This window comes from Paramormyrops kingsleyae, chromosome 17, assembly GCF_048594095.1.
Source record: "Paramormyrops kingsleyae isolate MSU_618 chromosome 17, PKINGS_0.4, whole genome shotgun sequence".
Classification (NCBI taxonomy): Eukaryota; Metazoa; Chordata; class Actinopteri; order Osteoglossiformes; family Mormyridae; genus Paramormyrops; species Paramormyrops kingsleyae.
In genome coordinates, this window is record NC_132813.1 from 3,051,667 (window position 1) to 3,072,339 (window position 20,673).

The 20,673-nt window shown below is 48.1% G+C and overlaps 3 protein-coding genes across 11 annotated transcripts in view; 1 reads left to right on the forward strand and 2 right to left on the reverse strand.

Moving 5' to 3' along the window:
* Positions 1-438: 438 nt before the first annotated feature.
* On the reverse strand, positions 439-13,403 carry golim4a (golgi integral membrane protein 4a). 4 transcript variants are annotated; one of them, XM_023792657.2, is made up of 16 exons: positions 12,706-13,403; positions 8,930-9,004; positions 8,711-8,760; positions 8,395-8,448; positions 7,507-7,657; positions 7,207-7,289; positions 6,123-6,161; positions 5,536-5,691; positions 5,274-5,468; positions 4,905-5,155; positions 4,708-4,784; positions 4,213-4,277; positions 4,029-4,112; positions 3,820-3,888; positions 3,532-3,621; positions 439-1,898 (listed from the first exon to the last, which is right to left on the reverse strand). In XM_023792657.2, exons 1-16 carry the CDS (start codon positions 12,890-12,892, stop codon positions 1,749-1,751), a joined length of 1,776 nt encoding a protein of 591 aa, XP_023648425.1. In that variant the 5' UTR covers positions 12,893-13,403; the 3' UTR covers positions 439-1,748. The 4 variants fall into 4 exon arrangements, with proteins under 4 accessions (XP_023648425.1, XP_072557210.1, XP_023648424.1 ...); XM_072701109.1 differs by lacking the exon at positions 6,123-6,161 and adding an exon at positions 6,793-6,876 and having other exon boundaries at positions 5,274-5,465; XM_023792656.2 differs by lacking the exon at positions 6,123-6,161 and adding an exon at positions 6,793-6,876.
* Positions 13,404-13,921: 518 nt separating this feature from the next.
* slc66a1l (solute carrier family 66 member 1 like) lies at positions 13,922-18,811 on the reverse strand. Of its 3 annotated transcripts, XM_023792660.2 has the most exons (8): positions 18,403-18,809; positions 18,026-18,306; positions 17,582-17,711; positions 17,239-17,335; positions 16,706-16,812; positions 16,357-16,452; positions 16,006-16,191; positions 13,922-15,863 (listed from the first exon to the last, which is right to left on the reverse strand). In XM_023792660.2, exons 2-8 carry the CDS (start codon positions 18,220-18,222, stop codon positions 15,750-15,752), a joined length of 927 nt encoding a protein of 308 aa, XP_023648428.1. In that variant the 5' UTR covers positions 18,223-18,306; positions 18,403-18,809; the 3' UTR covers positions 13,922-15,749. The 3 variants fall into 3 exon arrangements, with proteins under 3 accessions (XP_023648428.1, XP_023648429.1, XP_023648427.1); XM_023792661.2 differs by having other exon boundaries at positions 16,357-16,449; positions 18,026-18,811; XM_023792659.2 differs by having other exon boundaries at positions 18,026-18,809.
* Positions 18,812-18,835: 24 nt separating this feature from the next.
* veph1 (ventricular zone expressed PH domain-containing 1) overlaps positions 18,836-20,673 on the forward strand; it is a 41,618-nt gene continuing 39,780 nt past the window's right edge. The window contains exons 1-2 of one of the 4 annotated variants that reach the window (XM_023792651.2): positions 18,836-19,043; positions 19,541-19,655. Coding sequence is in view for 2 of the 4 variants with exons in the window: in XM_023792652.2 (XP_023648420.1) it covers positions 20,560-20,643 (84 nt within the window). In the remaining 2 variants the exon portion in view is untranslated. Of the gene's footprint in view, positions 19,044-19,067; positions 19,656-20,129; positions 20,644-20,673 lie in introns of those variants that run through there. The other 3 variants (XM_023792650.2, XM_023792652.2, XM_023792649.2) reach the window with 3 other exon arrangements.

A 20,673-nucleotide genomic window follows, 5' to 3' on the forward strand; every position in this document is an offset into this window, starting at 1 on the left:
TCCGTGGCAGAACCCCCACTGCCCCTGCCCCATGGCTGCCCAGGGGCGCCCCCGCAGACACGAGTGAGCGATTACAGAGTCAGCGAGAGGTCGTACATCCACGTCGCCGTGCCTTTGTGAAGGGTTTCGTAACATCAAGCTACTTCCCCACTCCTTTAGGAGCACGTCAAGCCAGTAGCCATGGAAACATGAGCCCCCCCCCCCCAACCTGCCAATGCGAATCACTTTCTTGCCTTATAAATACCACACATTCATTTTTGGAGCTATTTTTAATGTACGGCGATGAATGCGGGCGCTTAGAGCCGCAGGAACGAGTCCAGCTCAAGGCCGCTGCTGAAGGCCACGCAGATGCGCAGGATGTACACTCCAGCATTACTGCATGAGCAATGAATCTTCCGTGAGCTGCAGCACGCATTTTAAAGAAGATTCCCCATAAGATACGTACAAAATGATATTTATTTATCTATACATTTTACAGCAGAACGTGAGCGATTAAAGGAATCGATTGTTTAGCATCTCCGCCTTTTACAATCCTCTGTATAGTTATGGGGACATGAAAACAAAATGGCTGATAAAGGATTTGAGATTATATCTGAAATAAATAGCAGAAGGTTTCCCCGTTTTAAAAGGCGAGGGCCACATTTCTCCCTCATGTAACACAAAAAGTATAAAATACCTCCTGTAACTTTGAATTACTTAAAAAAAAAATAATAATAATCACACCCCTAGAGGCCAGCTGACACTTTTGATGTGAAAATGGACAGAAACAGTGTGTGAGGGTCCCCAGCAAAGGGGACCATCAGGCACCACGCAGGACAGCTAACCATGGGAGGGGCACAGACCAGAGAATCCATCGCCAGCCACCATCAGCACATTCACCATTACTACGGTACCTCTGCGGTCTGAATATTACTACATGCAGCACGGAGAAGGTGTAGGTTAATGATTAAAGGGGGGTGGGGGGGGGGGGGGACCTTCCCCCAAAATGTACAGCAACCAACAGCTTATCACTCTGCCTCATTCCTCCACTGTGTCTTAACAGTCTTACAGCCACTAGAATGTGGATTTTTGTATTCCGCTGTCAGCAAAAGTGTACGATTACGGGCGTCCCCCACAGCGCCTGTACAAACGCGACACACGGGTGAGCGTCCGCGTGCCAGGCTGCCAGGCACCGCCAGCCACATTCAGTAGTTTAATCGTTGGGTTTGGGTACGTTTAGAAGTTTGGGGAGCGCTGCAGCCAATCAGGTCAAAGAAGTGGTTGCTTAGTAACCCTCCTTTTACACATATATATAGTGGAGGAGACATGATTGTCAGAAACGACACCTGAAGAATTAAATACATCATTAAATAGATCAATACAAACCTTCACATAGAAATCTTAAAAACATAAGCATCTTGGGTAATGCATCTACCTTACAGCCATCATCATCATTTGGAACATGGCGATTTGTTTCAGGCGGTGGCTGGTTTTAACTGGACCAGAAAGATCCAGCTGGTCACATGGAACCGCTTATTCCCAGGCCTTTGGAAAAACATGACCTCCATCATTACAGATTCCGAACCCAGACGGATGCAACCACGGACCAGTCAACCAGAATACAGGACACCTACTGTACTGGAAAGTTCTAGATAAACATCCCCCCCCCACTTTTAAAAAGGAAAAAATAACATTTTAAAAAAGAACCCTGAGGGAACGGCGATCTTCAGCGGAAGGCACTGTGTTCAGTCTCTCTGCGCTCCCGCCTCTCACATCTCAGCTCTACGATTGGTCCGCGAGTTCTTCGTCACTTCCTCTTCCGCCTCCCCGTCCTCCTCTTCGTAGTTCTCCTCCTCGTTGGCCGTCACGTCCTTCCTGAGTTCCTTGCCCACCTTCCCGGCATCACGCCTCGCATCATCCTGCGGCACGGGGCGACAGGGCACATCAGCACCGTGGCCAGGAATCACAGGAAAATATATTTACATTTTATTTGTTTAGTGGAAGCTTTTATCCAAACTGACGTAACATTTCTCAGTAGGGCCAGACAGTCCCTGGAGCAACTGGGCAAATGGTCATGTTCAGAGGCCCAATGGTAACATCACTGCACCAACACTGGGATTTGAACCAGCATCCTTCCCATCGCTGACACAGCGTCTTTTAAAAGCACTACCTATCTTGGTAAAACAGTAGGTCTTGCTCTCGCACTTCCTATCATTCGTACAGATGTGTGTGATGCGAAATGAAATGTGTCAAATGACAAATGATTTGCACACAGCAAGACCGACCCTGTAAGCAAACGCTGAGGAAGGGGCAGTAAGCGTTCATCTTGCCCCCCCATCACAGACGTTATATATACTTCTGCCTGTTAGTCACCTGCATCTCCTCATCACTGCAAATACCGGCTCTTTTTTCATGTTTTCAGCCAGTTACCCGCTGAGACTGCTAGATCACTAGAGGTGACGCGTCCGGGTGGATTATGGTCGACTCGGTGCCCGAACACGGTCTCCACCCCCTCGCTGCCGTGACCTTGGCTCTCACCGGGCCGCCAGCTGCACGCAGTGGGGGGAGGCGGTATTTTCACCCACGTGCTCGTAAACAAGGTCACGGGCGGCTTTTTGAGGACGTCAGCTTCAGACGTTATGGTGTCTTCAGAGCGAACGCGCGAGACGGATGCCAGCTCATCCAAGAACCGAGTCCGTTGATAAAGAGGCGGCCGCCATGACTTACTCAGATGCCTTTTAACAATGGATCTTCTCAAAGATCTTAATTTCTAAGTATGGGAGGAGCCGTCCTCCTCACGTGGCGCGAGAAGAGAAGAACCACCTGAGCAGGGCTCAGTGGACACGGCTGCCCCAGGAGGAGACCACGGATGCTGGTCAATGAGGTCAGGAGACACTACGCTGTCACTCTGGGACGTCTACATAACCCCACCATGTAAGTCAGCTTTATTGATGTGTCTTTCACATCTTTGATTACAATGTCTGTTGTGAAACTAGCTGTGTGTTACAGGGGGGGAGTGTTACAGCTGTTGAGCCTCTTGTAGTTCAAAAACAATTACGTTCAGGACGGGGGCAATCCACTTTTAAATGTAAATTTTGTAATTAATGGAGTGTTATTTTAAAAAAAAAAAAGTCAAACGATGTACATTTCACAGAGTAGAGGAGGCATTTTCAAACAAGTAAAACCGTGGTCTAACAGAGAATGAGGTTCAGTAAAACAGGCTATGGTCACTGTTTTGACTGCGTAGCTGGGGGGAGCTTCCCTCTGCTGCAAACCTGGCAACCCAAACTCTGCAGTCCAGGCGGGCTGCCGTCATTACAAATGAACCAGACCACTCCCCCCAGCCTACCTGTCAGCCAAAAAGACATCAATTAAAACAAACCTCAAGTAAAATGAATTCCTTCTCTAAAGGATCAGTTACTTAAACAGGCCAGTGAACAAGCCTTGTAAACGGTGAAGGCATAATGAGATGGGCTCAGTCTAATGCGTTTGTGGAAATGTTACAAAGCGCAAACCTCATCCTTCACGGAACAGAACTGCACATTGACTCACGCCCTCTCCATTCTCCTCGTTGTAAGGGTCTTCTTCCTCCTCCCCTTCCTGTTTCTGATGTGCTGCAGCCACAGCCAAGTCCTCCTGGACCTAAAGGAGGATCAGGTCTTAGTCTGGGTTTGTATAATCACTCATCAATTCAGAGGTCATTACACAATCTCGGTGGTACTCGTTCTGGCATCTGTGCATGCGCACATGTGTCTGCTTGTGTGTGTGTGTGTGTGTGTGTGTGTGTGTGTGTGTGTGTGTGTGTGTGTGTGGGGGGGGGGGGGGGGGGGGGCAGATGACCTCATCTTCTCCTTCCTCTTGGTACTGCTCATCAAGGTTGTCCTCCTGCTGATCAGGGTTTCCAACCATCTGTGCCAATCAGACCACGACACAGTCAATACAGCCTTCTGGGGCCCGGGGCCCAGCCTTCCTCCCCCCCGGGGCCCAGCCTTCCTCCCCCCCGGGGCCCAGCCTTCCTCCCCCCCGGGGCCCAAACAGCCGCCCCCTACCTGCTGCTGCTGTCCTGCCTCCTCCAGCTCATCTTCACCCTGGTTGTTCGGGTCGTCCTCTGGGTTCAGATCCTCAGCCGGGCTCTAGGATGAGTACTGACTGGTGTAAGACCAACTTTCCTGACAATAAGAGCAAAACCTAACATAAAATTTCAGGAGTGCAGAGCTGGAGGAGTGTTCAGACCTGGTGATGATGCTCCTGGTCCTCCTCATTCACGTCCTTCTGGTGGAGAGCCTGGGTGTCCGTCTCTGCAACACAGAAAAACGATCACACACACACACGTAGGGTAAACACATGCTTATGCTCATTCATTTCTATGGGAAAAATGCTAATGCTATCTATGACAACCTTAACCCCTACCCAGCCCTAACCATAAGTCATTGCAGACACAGAGTTTTATAAAATATAGTTTTCCCATATGGGGACAAGGAAACTGGTCCCCATAAGGTAAAAAAAAGAACAGGTATTCATCACGTTGTGGGGACATGTGGTCCCCACAAGTTAAGATATACCTGGACCACACACACACCCACACACACACACACACACACACGCCAGATCCCTTAGGAACACAATGCATGCATATAAACTTTTCTAATTATTAGAAAAGTATATTTAATTTTAATATGTAAGAAATTGCTGACACATTTCACTTCAAGGTCCAAGGTCGGGCCGTACCTCGCTCTGCCCCATCGTGCGGTTCCTCTTCATCCCGACCCACATCTGTGTCCATGTTCTCGTACTGACTTCTGCGCCTGAGTGTCACAGATTACAAACATGCTCTCAGGAAGTGGAAACAGTCACTGCATAAACTGGCTCGAAATACACAGAATCGCCGCCTTGACGCGCCTCCTCCGTGAGTCTCGACTTCTGACCTCAGGTGCTCCTCCTGCAGCAGCTTCTCCCTGCGGTCGGCCTGACGGTGCTGCTCCTCCTCCTGCTCCCGCAGCTGCCGCACATGCCGCTCCCGCTCCGCCTGCTCGCGCAGCTGCTGCTGGTGCAGGGCCTCCTGGCGCAGTTGCAGCTGCCTGCGCTCCGCATCCTGCTGCGCGGCCAGACGTTGCTGCTCCAGCTGCGCTTCGTAGGCAGACTTGACCCGCCCCTGGGCCGGAGCCGGGCCATGCTCCTGCAATGCACCGCAACTGATATTCAACACTGATCACGTGATCACGAAGCTCATTACATCACCAGCTTCTGATTGGCTGACTTCAGGAGGTAGTTTTGTTTCTGCTGGGACTACTTACCGCCATTTCCTGGTGCAGACCGTGCTCGTGGTCAAGAGCGTTTTCGTCTGGCTGGTTGGGTTGTGCCCTCTCCTCCATTCCCTCCTCGTCCTCCTCTTCCTGGGGCTGCCCCACTTGTGCCATCTCCTCCTCCGCCAGCTCTGTCCGCCGTTCCTCCTGAGGTTTCTCCTCCCGGGGGTCCTGCGGCTGCGGCTGCTACAGAAACCGCACGTCAGCGACACCTGGCGACAGGACAAGCCGGCCGCAGCCCCGCAATCCCTACCTCTAGCTTTGCATCCATCGCCCTGTGGGCCTGGAGCTCCCCCTTGTGGTCGAACAGGCTCTTGGACGCCGTGGCTGGGGTCGGTTGGTTCGCCTGCTGCGGGCCGAGCGGCCGATTCTGAGATAGCTTTAGCCTCTTCAGCTCCTCCACTTGGTACTTAATGACAGAGAAACGCAACAAAACCATGAGCGATCAACAGCATCTTGAAAAGATCCACACTCGATGTTTGGGATGCAGCCCTAAACAAAAAAGATACTTGACACTCTACACTCCTGGGCAAAAAATGGCTTAAAGCTTAAAGACTGTGCAATTTGGGTTTGGCCCATTTTTTGCCTAGAAGTTAAAGGTCTGATACATCTCACACGAGACACTGCATTCTACAGGTCAAGGGTGGAAGGAGACATACCACCACCAGCAAGAGGAGCAGGGTTAGATAGGTGATCTCTGAACGGGCAAACAGAGGAGGGTTAAATCAGGGACAGCGGAGAGGGTTAGTAGCGGGTTCTTCGGAATCAGGCAGGTATGACAGCTAATCACATCCCCATCCAGGCTGAGGTTACAGGGTCAGAGGTCGTGGGTCAACATACTGGGGGCGACCGCATGCATGCAGAGCAAACTGTGGTAGCCTAAGGATGAGAGAACACAGATTAAGTCCAATCCCTTCTTGGTCACATGGTCTGCACCCAGACGCCACCCTCCTGACCACAGGCCGGAGCTGGCAAACGAGTGGCAGTCCCAGTAACAGTCTGACTACATGAGACTGGTCACTTCCTCAGACCAAAATATTTAGCATTCTCTCTGCATGTCCCACAGGCCTGCCGATTGCTCACAAAATTATGGATGCACTTCCATGAGGGCACCACAGGAGGTGCTAGAGTGTTGCATCATAAACACACAAGACATGAATCTTTACTAAATTAGCCTAAAACTGGAGGTCTGCAGGTGCATCTTCTACTGTTTCCCAAAAAATGTTTACGTGCAGACTGTCCAATTAGGCACGGAGGAGGCGGTATTCAGTAAGTGGGGGGGGGGGGCAACAGCAGGGGCAGGGGGGGTGTAAGCAAGCTAAACCTGAGCTTCCCACCAAAGACAGTGAAGTCACATTCAAACCAGGTCCCCCCCCCCTCCCCCGCCCTCAGTGAACAAAGTCAGCCTTTGTGCTCCATCATTAAAATGCGGCATGCAAGTCATGCACCGACACTCGGGGGGGGGGAGGCAGAGCGCCCCCTGTAGACCACCCTGCCGTCGCGCTCTGACCTGTGCAGCAGCCAGTGCATTCTTGTGGTCTTCTAGTGTCAGTGCGAGTTGGTCATGAGAGGACTTTAAATTCTTCTGTTGATGCTACATTGGACATTTTGCAAATGGAGTATTGATCACACAATTCTCCCAGCAGACTTTCTTGACATGCTTCTCCAGTCGGTTTAGAGTTTTTCATTCCCACCCAGAGCTGAACTGTAACAACTAGCATGACTTCATCTCCCTTCCATTAATGGAACATTCATTAAACATAGCAATTTTCACTATATGAAAAAGTAGACAGAAAAATATTACATAATGTTGTTATCCGCTATTTTACATTGAATGCGCACCCAAGGTAATTATCTGGCCAGTAAGCCACAAGTATCTGTGGCCCCGCCCCATTTCCCAGAAGCCTCTGGGGCCAGCCCTCACCCGGGCATCCTGCAGCTGTATGTGAACGTCCTGATGGGCCTTCCTCAGCTGCTTGTTCTCCTCTCTGAGGTTATACACATTTTCTGTTACAGGAAATGAAAAGGAGATGCTCAGGGTGGACTTGGGAGGAACACCTGCCGTTTCCGCATCCAAAATCATTTTCCTGCAGCACTGTGACCTAAGAACAACTAAGCAAGTTGTGTTTCACGTCACTGAATTGGGTCCATGCTCATTCCACTGCAGTCACCGATGGCCATCACAACAGCGCCTCTAATGAGCGAGAAGGTCCCCGAGAGTCACCTTTGAGCCTGGAGATCTCCAGCTCCTTGGTCTGCTGAAGATTGTCATATTTCTGCCTGTGATCCTCCAGGACCTTGCCATGGTCATCACTCTGGACCTGGTGTTTCTCCTGAAGCTCGAAGAACTGCTTCTTTATGTCGTCGTGTTGGTTCTGGAAAAGAAGGTTAAGAGTTGCATGGAAGATTAAGGTCTAGAGGGTTAAACCGAACACACACAACCAAACCTCCCAAAAATCACAGAAAAGTTTAGAGGTACCAGCGCATTATAAAAGGCTTCCGAGCTCCTCGGAGTGGCGAGGAGAACCACAGCCAGCCCCTGACAAACTGCATGGGAGCAGATGGAGCCCTACATACAGCGACACCTCCTGCTGCCGGTCACGGGGCAGGGACAGGTGGACGAGTGCATGCAGTGAGGACAGCCCATAATTAGCACCATGGTGGATCAGCAGCATATTACACAAATTGCCATGTCAACAACAACCGTAAAATCTCCTTACTTCATTTACTAATACTGAGACATGACTTTTTTTCCCCTCTTTCCTATCGTGTCCTTGGAAGATGCTACTGATTGGTTTTACTTTCACAGGATGACAGGCAGGACAGACGACCCCCCCCCCCCTTCTTCCAAGCATCCTGATTGGACAATCATCCTGTCTGTCATAAGACTAACTTCGTTACAGAGACAGGCCAGTTACACTGACCTCAATTTGTTCTGGATTATGGTAACTCCACCCCCCCCCCCCCAGGTCATTGTGCACATGGAAATGGGTGTCCTGTGTGCAGCTGGTGTTATGACTGCACATCACCAGGAGGGGGTCGTGGGGGTCAGGGCTGAATGCAGCCAAAATCACAAACTCAGCATCTCTTATTTGTGCCCCCCCCTGCTCACCTTCAACATCTGGTGTTGCACATGCAAGGAGTGAAACCTGGTGCCGGCATCTTGCTGTTTAAAAAACAGACAAAGAAATACAGTGTAACATATTTCACCATTAATGGGTTTTCAACATGCAGAAAGGTCCCAGGAACCCCCCCTCCCCCACCACCCTGATAGACAGTTATCAATTAATTAGAGTTTTGATGGGATGGGGGTGCATTTTCGAAATTCAGAATCTGAACAGTGGGAAGATGGGTGACCAATGAAGACGAAGTATCAATATGCATTTAATAGAAACACCATGAAGGAAAGGAGTTAGCAGTTAGCTTACCTTCTCTTTGTTCAGGGTTTGCTGAGATTCAAGTTTGTACACAAGATAATCTTTAAAAACAAAATTAAAAAGGTATTAGAATAGCAAATAAAAGGTTGATCTGGTTACCAGTAAGCCCAGCTGGTCAGAGAGGTCATTAGCAGTGGCAGTGTGAGCCTTAGGGGTTAGAAGGTAAACAGGAAGGCAGTGAGGGACCAGCAGGGGGCGTCAGACTCCCACCTTCTTTGGCCTTCTTGTGCTCCAAGCGCTCCTTCTGCAGGGACTTCTCCAGCCGGGACCGGTGCTCATACACCACTGCGGAGGGAGAGAGACAGAGGCCGTGAATCCGCGGCCCTCGCACACCAGCGGGAGGCAGGGGTGCGTCCCTGCTTGCGTTGCCCTCCCCCATCACCATGGCGGTACCCTCCCTCTCTCCTGGGAGGGCCAACTTTAGAGGAAATGAGGCCCCATGGACGCTGGAGATGAACACGTCCCACAAGGAGTCAGATCCGCCAAGAGCAACCCGGCGCAGGCCTCATTCCGAATATGAAATCGGATGTTTTCTTCCAATGCCCACAAAGGCTGCCTGCCCCCCCCCCCCCCCCCGAGTCATAGGCATCCAACCATGTGACAGCAAAGGCACGCGCCCAGTGGGCACTGATGAAGTCGTCATTTCCAAAGGCGGAGGCCCAGACCACACTCTATGGCTCTGACGTCACCCACAGTACCTGCAGGTGCAGCTTCTTTGTCTAAGTCTGGTTGTTCCCCAGCCCAGTCCTTCAACTCATCGCCAATCCTCGTGCGTGATGACGTCACCTCCCCATCCAGCAGTGCCAGTCCTGAGCAGGCCGGCAATTTGGCCAGTCCCCAAGAGGCACACGATGTCCCCCACGACTAAGAGCCCTGGTCAGTGTAAAAGCCCCTCCAAGCCCCCTGCCAAATAGCTGGATGATGTCATATGACCTGACCCTGTCCACTCCTCCCAAGATGTTAATCTGAGAATTTTAATTCCAGCTATTATGAGCCCATGATTATCCTTCACAGTAACAGGCGGCAGGAAGCAGCATCAGTCACACCCCCGAGAACCAACACACCAAACAGGAAATGCATCTTCCCACTCACCACCAGCCCCAGCCCCCATATCCCCACCTCCAGGGGGCCACCCACAGCAGAAAGATCGCAGTCCACGTCAAGGACTGCCAAGTTCCCAGGCAGGCATGACTAATCGCTGCCAGAGTGCCTGCCCAGAAGATCCATCAAAATGCAGGTGATGAGAAGGGGGAGGAAAACCACCTAGAAATGGTTTGCACTGGGAAACGCTAGTCAGATACCCATGCACTGTTACTGCTTTACAGTGAAAAAAGAGCAGCACTAACTTCTGGTCAAGCACAAACCACGGGTGAGTTAGCTTCATGGAAGCAGCTTTGTTGAGAGACTGGCCACCAGGCTGAGGGGTCCATACCTCCCCGAGTTTCTGAAGTCATGGCTCCTTTGGAAAGAGTCACTTTATTTCCTTGGTCTTGTAGGCACGTTGAACACGGCTCCACGTTCCCACATGAGCAACACCCAGAAGATGAAAGCGGACACTCCAATGAAACTAGCATCACTCAGACAATCCCTTCCGAAAGACACTGCGCCCTTTACATCATTCGTCTGACATAGTCTGTGTGTACTCTGAGCTGCCACTAGGGGGACACAAACCCACCGCTGCACCAGCCTTACCGGGTGTTCCACGGCCATTAAAGCACTGGCTTCCCCAATCCCGCCGCATGCAGGTGCAGACGACGTGACTGCGGATCCCAAAAATGCACGGAAGCAGCCTGAGATCGGAGGGGGACCGTTACATACGGATCCTGTAGATTCATCATTCTACAGCCCGGAATCTCGGACGGGGAGACGTGCATCTGTCTCACGAGGATGAGTCACTGACGGGACAATGTGATGTGGGATTCATGTGCACCCCCCACAAATTTTAGATCGACAAACCCCTCCACTTGCAGTTCATTTTCAGTTCGGAAGACAAGGCTTTCCCACGGCACAGGGCAGAATTGAATAATTAACAGAGAAACAACCGATGCAGTGATGCATAACGAACAGGGTGGGTGGATTCTGTTCGAAAAGAGTGACGGAGGGAGCCGGATGAATATATCCAAGCATCCAAGGGGTAACAGATAACAGGAACCTGCAGCTTTAACCCACAAAATAAGCTGAACACGCTTATTAATGATCCACTAGTTACCAAAAACAAAAACGGCAGCGGACGGAAAGTCCAGATCTGTCAGGGTCTAAGGTCATTTTACAGTCTGCTTTTGTCTCTGTCAAGGGCCAACAGCCAAAAATACGCAGAAATACTTGATGCATTTTAATCTGTCTGTACTGTCTCTCTGGGTGCATTATATTGCAACCTCAAGATTAGGATAGAGCAGCTGAGTGTATATATAAAATGCAAGGAATGCAGAAAGAATGAATGGAAAATCAGGAACTAGTGTGTGTGTGTGGGGGGGTGTCTGTGTGTCAAAGGGGCTGTGACCATGTGATTGGGGGGGGGACACAGAAGTTGCGGAAGGGCGACATCCCCTTTTCAGTGCCATAGGGGTCGGGGCTCCGGCGGCACACCTTCCTCTGCCCATGCTGACCCGAGCTCTGCCAGTCAGGGGAGCCACGTCTGATGGGTAGCTCCCTCAAAGCAGGTCCTCGTACCACTGCCACATCCAGCTCAGGTGTCTCCAGGGGGTAAATAATACAGCTTGGCGTTGCCATCGGGCGGAGGGAAAGGGCAGCCAATGGGACAGCCAGTGTCGGTTACCTGCCTTGGTGATCTCCAGCCTCAAAAAGTCCAGGATAACAGCTATCCTGTGGTCCCGCCAGCCAAGGGAACCAAAAAGTAGGTGTCCCTGGTCCCAGCACCACTGCTGCAAGGCTACTAAACCCAAGAACCTAAGAGATACCAGGGAATAGCCCTGCACTTGATGACATCACACATCAATAGCCAGCAGAAGGGCGGTCGAAGGTCCTCAGGAAGCCCAACTGCAGCTGAAGACCAGTTAAATTCTTTATGATGAAAACGGCAAGTTTAAAATGGAAACACAGCATCTTGCCATTGTTTGGTGAAGTAGGGGCAGGCGCCCTGAGCCTACAGCCCAAGCCGAAAAAGCAGCTGGTGACGTAAAGGACAAGCACCCTTTTATTTTCTCCAGCAATGCAGACCTATCTCTATTACAAGAGAGCAACAAAAACAGCTGTGAACTGGAAACCCATAGACTTAGTGAAGCAATACAGAATACTTCCAAAGAAGGAAAAGGACATTCTTTGCAACTAAAGTAATGCTGTTTAACCCGCAAACAGGGAAAGCTCGTTTGGAACTGGTATAGGGCACAACAGCGACGAATCTTGAAAATATGTTTGATCTACAGTTGTTGACTTTTTGTGTATTCAGTGGATTAACAGAAGTAGGTGAGAGCACCAAACTATTCATTACGCCTACGATAGACAGAATGGGGAGAAACTGTTCTGGATGCGCCGATTTAAAAAGGAATAGGACGGCAGTACAGAACGTGACATCAAGTCTGATATACATTTCATAGTTATCATTTCCCTTAACTGGAAAGTTACGTGGCATCACCAGGCATTACACAAACTTTATTTGTATCCCCGCAGACCGTCCCGAGCAATGATCCTCCACTTCATCCACTTGCCTAATCCCACAGAATCAGAGAGAGCCGCCTGCGGTCTATCGGTCCCTCCTGCGCGTCTCCTCTCTTTATTTCTGCATGGCTACTGTCTCTGGGGCTCAAATATCGTCTGGCACTTAGATTTACGGCGACCGAGCAGACACCACATTGCACACGGGGCAAGGTAATAAAATCAAAGCAATTAAAAGAAGTTAGGCGCCCAGACGGGAAAAGTCAACAACTCGGTTTCTACAGATGAAGAGTCCAAACTGAGTCGCAAAATGCATAAAAAGTATTAAAGTGATTTTGATAGGAGACATTTATATATTGAATGGACTTGTTTACCTTGCAGCTGAGCCGACAGAGACTCCTGGTGCTGCTGGTACTTGATCGCCAGCACCTCGGTCCGTTTCAGCTGCTTGTGCAGCTCGTAGGAGAACATGCCCCCGTAAATGACGCCGAAGACCACGGTGAGAAGCAGCAGGGACTGGAAGACCCGCTTCTGCCTTCTAGAGCACACTCCGTTTCCCATCCTCCCGAGCAGGCAGCCCCCAAACCTCCGCCGAAACTTAACAAGCCAAATCACAAACTTCCCCCCCCGCCCCGCCTCCCTACCTTTTTTGGGGTTTGTCCTTTTTAATTTTCCTCCTGCATAACTAAAACCGTCACCAAGGGATCAAGTTAAATCGTTGCAGCGTAAACACTCTCCATCGATCAACTTATTCATGCAAGAAGCCTAACATCTGTAATTATTGCTACTTGCAGAACTATGTTGCCAAGTTTGTCCCGTCTTTTTTCTTTCTTCTTTATTTGTTCCCCGTTTGGAGGAAACTCGCAGGACAGACTTCAGAAACGCTAAACTTTCACTTTCCGAAGTTGAATAGATGGAAGAGCCGATTTAGCCAGCGAAAGCAAAAGGCAACACGCAGGAGGCTTTTTTTCTAAAAGTGTCAGCGGGAGCAGCGCGGCCTAAACGGTGCCTTTAACTTTAGATACGTGTCACCTACAGGCTTCGGCCATCCAACAGCAGCCCTGCAGGAAGTCCCGCCCCCTAGAACACTTCTTGGATACGGCCACGCCCATAGCGACTGTCCGACTTTCCCATTGGCGCTGGACTTATCAATCAAACGGCCATTCACTCCTCCTGTTTGTCTTGGGCATTCCTCTAAAAAGGGGGCCGATTGTCGCTTCTGTCGGTTTCCTGGGCTTTAATCTCACTTTTAAGCTAAAACGTATCGGCTGGGACCAAAGGAGAAACCGAACACCAGACCGATCCCTCCAGGGCTGCCTTCACCCGCTGCAGCTCTAACGCTGATCAAATCATGCTCTGTAAGAGACATACTTTATCTGGACTGGCCGTCCAGTCACTGCACTTCAGCCGGTAATAAGATATTAAACTGAATTGCACACTGACCCTCAACAGATTTATCCGGTTTAAAAAATGTCAGTGACCCACTTTATTTATGCCACATTCTAAAGTAAGAGACCCTAGAGATACAGAAACCCTGGAGGTATGTGTGTATCACTAGTAAAAGGAAAAATAAATCAGATTACAAAAGTCTTTCAATATTGCACTTTATTTAAACACCAAAATAAACTTATTTCAGCAAAAGTGTGGAGTACAATTATAATAGAACTGACTGTTCCATCAAAAAGGGGTTTAAAATAAGTGTCACAATAACTGATGCACAGTTAAAACAATTATACATGGTTCAAATTACTCGGTACAAATGAAATACAGTATCACTGTTCAGTGAATGTATAGACAGATTGAAATTTCCTAGAATACAAATATTGTTCTCACAATGTTTTTGTTTTAACAGAAGAGAATAACATTAATGTTCAAAATATTATACAAAAATCAATTTGACTAAACCAATCCAAGAAAAATGGAGCAATCCAGTGAACCAGCAGGATTCAGCAAAGGTGACTTGTCCTTCTGCACAAACATTGTTTTGAATGTCAACCATTAAGCATTGTCTTTGCATGTAACATGTTGCATGGGGCCTGGACCAAGGGCATATTTCATAAAAGCTTCTTTAAGATCAATATGTATTCTGTCTGTATTGTTGCATCCTATCCGGTTTTATTAAAAATGAACATCCTCTAATAAAGAACAAAGATCATAATTGTTCAGACAATGGTATATTCCAGGGCTCTTTGTGGATGACAAAGATGACGATAATGAAGCAGGAGAGGAAGCATACAGATGTCTTTGAACTCTGGTGCTGGCAAAGACTAGCCTGAAGACCGAAGCTTATCTTTTTTGGGGAACATTGTAAAACTCACTGTGTTGGGAAGAAAAACCATAAAGCTTGATACAATGTTTCAGAGGAAGACCAGTGACAAGATGAGTGGATTCAATCAACACATGCCACTGCAAGCCTTAAGACATAAACAGAAGACAGAAAGTTCTAGAGGAAAGCTGGAATCATGAATTGAGAATAAAGTATAGAAGTTAATGCAAAAACATTTAATAACAACACGCTGGTGTGACACACTTTTACATACCAGTTTTACAGTTTTAGTAAAAGACAGGAGTGTGTAAAATTGCATTCAGAGCCCTGAAATCTTTGACCTGAGAGTTATGGTCCGAGACGATGGCCAATGTTGAAGATGAGTGCCACGGACCTCAACACCACGGGGAGTTGACAGCAGCAGAAGACTGAGGAAGTTTAACAACAAACCAGACTCTAAGGCTTTATGCATAAACACACACAGCTACCTAGACAGACACAGTGTACATAGGAACCAGGTACACAGACCATGTCGCCTCATCACAGGACTCCTTCAGCGGGAAGGGAGGCGACTGAGTCCCGCCATCTGCATGCGCCGTAAGCAGAGAGGAACCCTCATTCAGGCTAAAGATCCACCCACCACCCACAGCTGACAGCAGCCTGACGCTGAGACACCCTACCATACCGAACACATGACCTAAACATAGCTCAGCTAACAAAAACAGGCATTTTCACATTCCTACCTATGCGGGAGGTTCTGCCAATGATGCCACACTGTCAGTGTGAGCCGAGACGGCTGTTAGCTTTCTGTGGGAGGGGCAGGCACCCGCCTAAGAACAGACTGATGGCTTGATAAAACACAGCTTTGTATATATATAAAAAAAAAAAATCAACTGAAGGCACTGAGAACTAAATTATAAGCGCATATTCATAAAGCCTTATTGCTGACCAGCCTACATTAGGCAGACAGCATCCATTTTAGGGAAAAAAAGAAAAAAACAATACATAACAATCCATATGGTTCTAAATGTATTTTCTATCTGCTAATTCCAACAGATTTATGTAATGGTTAAATTAACTTTTTGTTCTACATTTAGTACAGGGAAGTAGGATCCACAGAAAACTGATGAGACATTCTGGAGTCTGCCAGCCTCACAGCTCCTCGTTCTCAGAAAGCAGGGGCTCCACTTCCGGAAAGTTCTTCAGCCCCAGCTGGCTAGAACAACCGGAGCCCTTTTTTCTGTACAAAACAAACTGAATAGAAATCTTTAAAAAAAAAAAAAAAAAAAAATAGTTCAGGAAAACACACACACACACACAAGTGAAATCTGAAAACAACTTATTGTACATCCTTTCCCTGTTTAAACAGGGAACAGAAACGTTTCCCTCGTGGTGAACAAAAGGATACAAAAAGGTCGAGGAGGAGGACGCCAAGGCTGCCAATGAGCCAGGCCAGGTGGTTCAGGATGAAAGTGCTCTTGGATCGCTTCAAGGCCGGCAGGACCACGATCAGGCTCAGCCCGTATGTACAGTTCCCCATCATGGCCAAAGCGAACAGCAGGTAGGAGGTTCCCTCCGTCGACTGCCGCTTGTACTGAGGATGAGAACGTGGCCATACCGTCATGATCCAGGTGAGGGCATGTCCCCGAGGTGTAACACTATCCTGGATGACAACATCCTGCCCCAGTTTTTCAGCCATCGCTAAACAACGGACAGACTCCCAGGTGAGCCCAACCCACCCAACCCAACAAGCACATACGTTTTTGTGGATCTGTGGAATACGGGAGGAGAGGTAGAACACGGATGACAGGTAGCCGCAGGCGTAGCCGGACATTTCCAAGCTGTGTGAGGTCTTCTGTTCAGAGGTGGAGGAGAGACCAAGTCACCATTAGGAGGGATATTAGCGGAACAGGTGTTGGGAACACCCAGGAACACGGGCATACCTGCGACATTAACCAGCCAGCTCATAAGTCCTCAGTGATGGCGTAAACATTTGATGTAAGGTGGAGTTCCACAGTTCAGATCACGGGTCTGAGTTATACATTTATCAAGATTATCTGTCCCGAGACAAAGGAGAGAGACGAAACTCAGGTCCGGTCCGGCCTTACCCCTGCACCAGATCCTAAGCCGCTTTCATCCAGGATTTTGGGAAGCATCACGCACAAGGTGAAGGCACCTCCACACCACATGAAACACATCCACTTCAAGTGCGATTCTGGGAGAAGAGAGGAAGGCCTCGTCATTCCGTGGACATCTGCTGCATCAGTCACCCAGGAAGGCTCACCAGCCCCGCTGCGTCGCCCCAGATCAGGCGGCTCTCTTTTCGACCGCAGCACTGCTTTAAATTCCGCTGTCACCGTCACTGAAGGAGCAGCACTTGGGATTAAATTTATTTTTGCCTGGTATAAATCTCAGGCCTGGCACATTGCAAACACACCTCCTTGCAGAACAAACACTCTGTACGGATCTGTGCTTCACACAGATCCGTTCTCTGAAATTACACTCCCAATTTTCCTGCTACAAACACCTCCATATAGCGTCTGGAACACTGGTGCTGTGACAATGGCTATGCCTCACTTTAAAAAAAGAATTGCCAGGACATGACACTTAACAGTGAAAAAGGAAGAGGAAATCAAATTACTTCGCTTGCCATGATTCCTCTTGTTCTTTATCTTGTAATACACATACTGGGAGATCAGTATGATGTCCGTGAATATATAGAAAACTGCAGTCACAGTCTGGAAGGGAGAAACAATGTGTTATTAAACGTTACACATTTAACATTTATCTGATCAGGTAGCCTTTACAGTCAACAAAGTGTCAATGTTTTTACTGACAATTAACAAGCCACCTATGGTTTTATGACACAGCTCACATGCCTATGCAGGCACAGCAAACCATAAACCGGTATAGCCACAAACAAACACGGAGGTGACCTCAGGCATTGTGATTACTGCACCACCATTAATCGGCCAAACATGTACCTGAACGGGGAGCTGTCTGGTGAGATAGCAGCCCGCAAAATTACTGATGTCTCCACTAAGGATGAAGAGTAAGAAGCCCAGAGAGATGGCCTCCTCCACCCTGCCATTTCTATAGGATTCATACACCTGCCTGATGGATCATGATAAGGGAGAGAGAAACCCCAGCGATTAGATACCTTAGAAAACAGACAAAACCGTTTTTACATGTAACATCACTTGCTATAAAAGCCAATCCTTTGTGTGAAAAGAATGTCAAGGCAGCCACCCTTACGTAAACATAAAATGTACATTAAACTTTCAGGCAGTCCAGCAGGTTTTCACCTAAGTACCCATTCAAGAAATATGCAACATTGCAGAGACTCCTCCTTAACCATTAAAGAAATTAAATATGGAAAAAAACCTAAACGTGCTGGTCTTTCTCTTGGCCAAGTTCATGAGACTTACGGCAGAGTGGACAGCAGGAAGCATAACATGGAGATGAGGCCGATGACCACGCTACAGTATTCCCAAGCGCTGTCGGCACATTCTTCAAAAAGGTAACGGATCCAGGGTGTCCCGTTGACGCACGGCGGTTTGTCGAGAACAGAAGACAGGTTACTGGCCACGTCCGCAGAGGCCATGTCAGCCCCGAGGTCAGGCATCAGCTTATTTCAGGATAGATCCCCTTGACCGTACCCGCTTTGAATGCAACCACAAATACAGATGCGACTGCCATCTTGTCACTTCTGCAGAAAGTAGATAGATAGATAGAGATAGATAAAGTTTAAAGTCAATTTAATAAGCTGGCCACATTCGCATTACTACAGCGTATTTATGTATACCAGCATAATGAAAGATGGCTCCAGGTCAACATCCAGTGACAGTGGCAGTTCAAATGCGAAAGACTGGCAATACTTTTGCTTTGGGCGGTTTCGCATTACGGGAAAGACGTCACTCTCCTCCCTTTTGGTCGTGACCCGACTAGTGCGCAGGATGCTCCAGTGTGTGACTTCTCCAGGTTGGGCGCTATCTTGCACAAACAAAAACAGCCCGTTGGTGACAGACTGGGGCGTCTCCTTCTCACCTTACCGCGACACGCTGCTTCCGCGGACGGCGCGCGGCTGCCACGTCGCCATCCATCGTGTGCAGTGAGCCAACGGTTCTGTTCTGTACTTTGAAAGATCAGGCAAAAATAGTTTCAATTTAATCAACTGTGGAACGGTTGACACACCTATACGCCTCCGGCACAGGGAAGCATGGCAATGTAGTCCCGTCACTTCCGCTTTCCTTTCTGTGGGTAGTGTGGCCGAGAAAGGACAAACAGAACGCACATTGAGCCCACGGTAGCGCATGTATTAAATTAAATAAATTGCTAAAATGCTAAACCATTATTCAATGATTTATCTTTCAACCGCTTATTTTTGGTCAGTAAAAACGAACACACCACGTGGCTATTAATCGGAGTATTATTACAAAACCAAAGGTATATTTATTTTAAAAATTGCTTAATGCGTTGCACCGTTAAGTCGTCCACTGGATATTCGACACGACAATTTTATGTAATTTGTACAACAGCTGGATATTTTACCGAAATTTAGTGTAAACGCCATAATGACGGGTATTAGAGCAGAGTCCTTCTGTCACCCTGCTGTGTGATTGTCATGTGGTAATGTAGTACTTTTATGCTAGTTGTAAAATTATTGGACTGTATAAACATATGAAATATATCTGTTATTTAGTAAGTGATTAATCGTGTGTGTATGTAGACTACAGCAAATTACACGCGCATGAATCTGCATTAATAACGTGTATTATCAGACGAAAACAATGGGTATAATATATGGATGGTAATATCTGGACAAGTAATGTAGTCATTTATGAATAATTGCACCTGTTGCTTGTAACAGTACCTAATACCTCACACTAGGTGGCGTGCTGTTCCCTTTTGTGTGTAAGAAGTAATGCAAACCTTATCTGCAGGGAGAAGTTGGGGTCTGGCTGAATGTACGTAATGAATCTTTAAATGGCGTATTTTACAGTAGTGCGACCCTTGTGATCACGATTTAACAACGAGGCGCCCGTGAACAGGCGATAGGTAAGTGACTTTTTAAAGCCCCATGAGGCCCGTGAGGCTGTCACGCACATCACCCTTCCCCGGGACACTAGGGCTAGGGGGTTGTCTGCACAATTGTCGGAGGTTTAAATAGTCATGCAAGGTGCCGACGTTTCTGTGTCAGTAGACTGCTTTCCAACTTGCATTTCATCAGATGCCGAGCTGAGGATTTACCTCAGTTTTTTCTTTATTGCGTCGTTTTTGTAATCGATTATGCGCAGAATTTCAGAATTGCAACATGAAATGTAAAATTGCACACCGTGATGAAATACTGTGAAATGCTACTCTATACACCGCATTTCGTTAATCATTACTGTAAATTACCACATGAAACGTGTTTATATTTAATAAAGTGCATCAACAGATTTAAGTTAAATACAAAAAGTTTACGCTTCAGATAATCTGCTCTCAGGGGTCCTGTCTCTGGATGCAATCGCGCAGTAATAATAACCATCGCATTTTCTCAATAGTGCATGAAGTATATGCGTTTAAGTGCAATTTTACACCTATACTGGAGTTAACACCCACTTTTGGACTGCCTCGGTACACATCTTCCCATCTGGTGATGGATCGATTTCCTAATGAGAAACGACGAGTGTCGTAGCTCTCTCATGAACTTTAGATTTAACAAAAAGCTGCACCAGTGAACCTCGCTAACCGTAGAACTGCAATAGTTTTCAGGATTTAGGATGAAAGGGGGCATTAAATAACTAATGTTTGTGAATCAGTGAATGATGGGATATGATAACTATCAGTGGATGAGTTAGTACGCAGAGAACGAATGAATTAAAGAAAGGAGAGGAGTAACACGGAGTGACTGCCACATGGGAGTGAGGGGACGGCCGGGGCTTTACGCGGAGCCCAGCCTCGCCTTCTCCTTTGTCTGATGTCTACCAGGATATGCTTCTGCCTTGATGTTTGGGAGATGAAGATAAAACAGAGATCGGCTCGATCCATGCAGTTGGGGGTGGTAAGCCCCCCGCCCGCCCGCCATTATTCC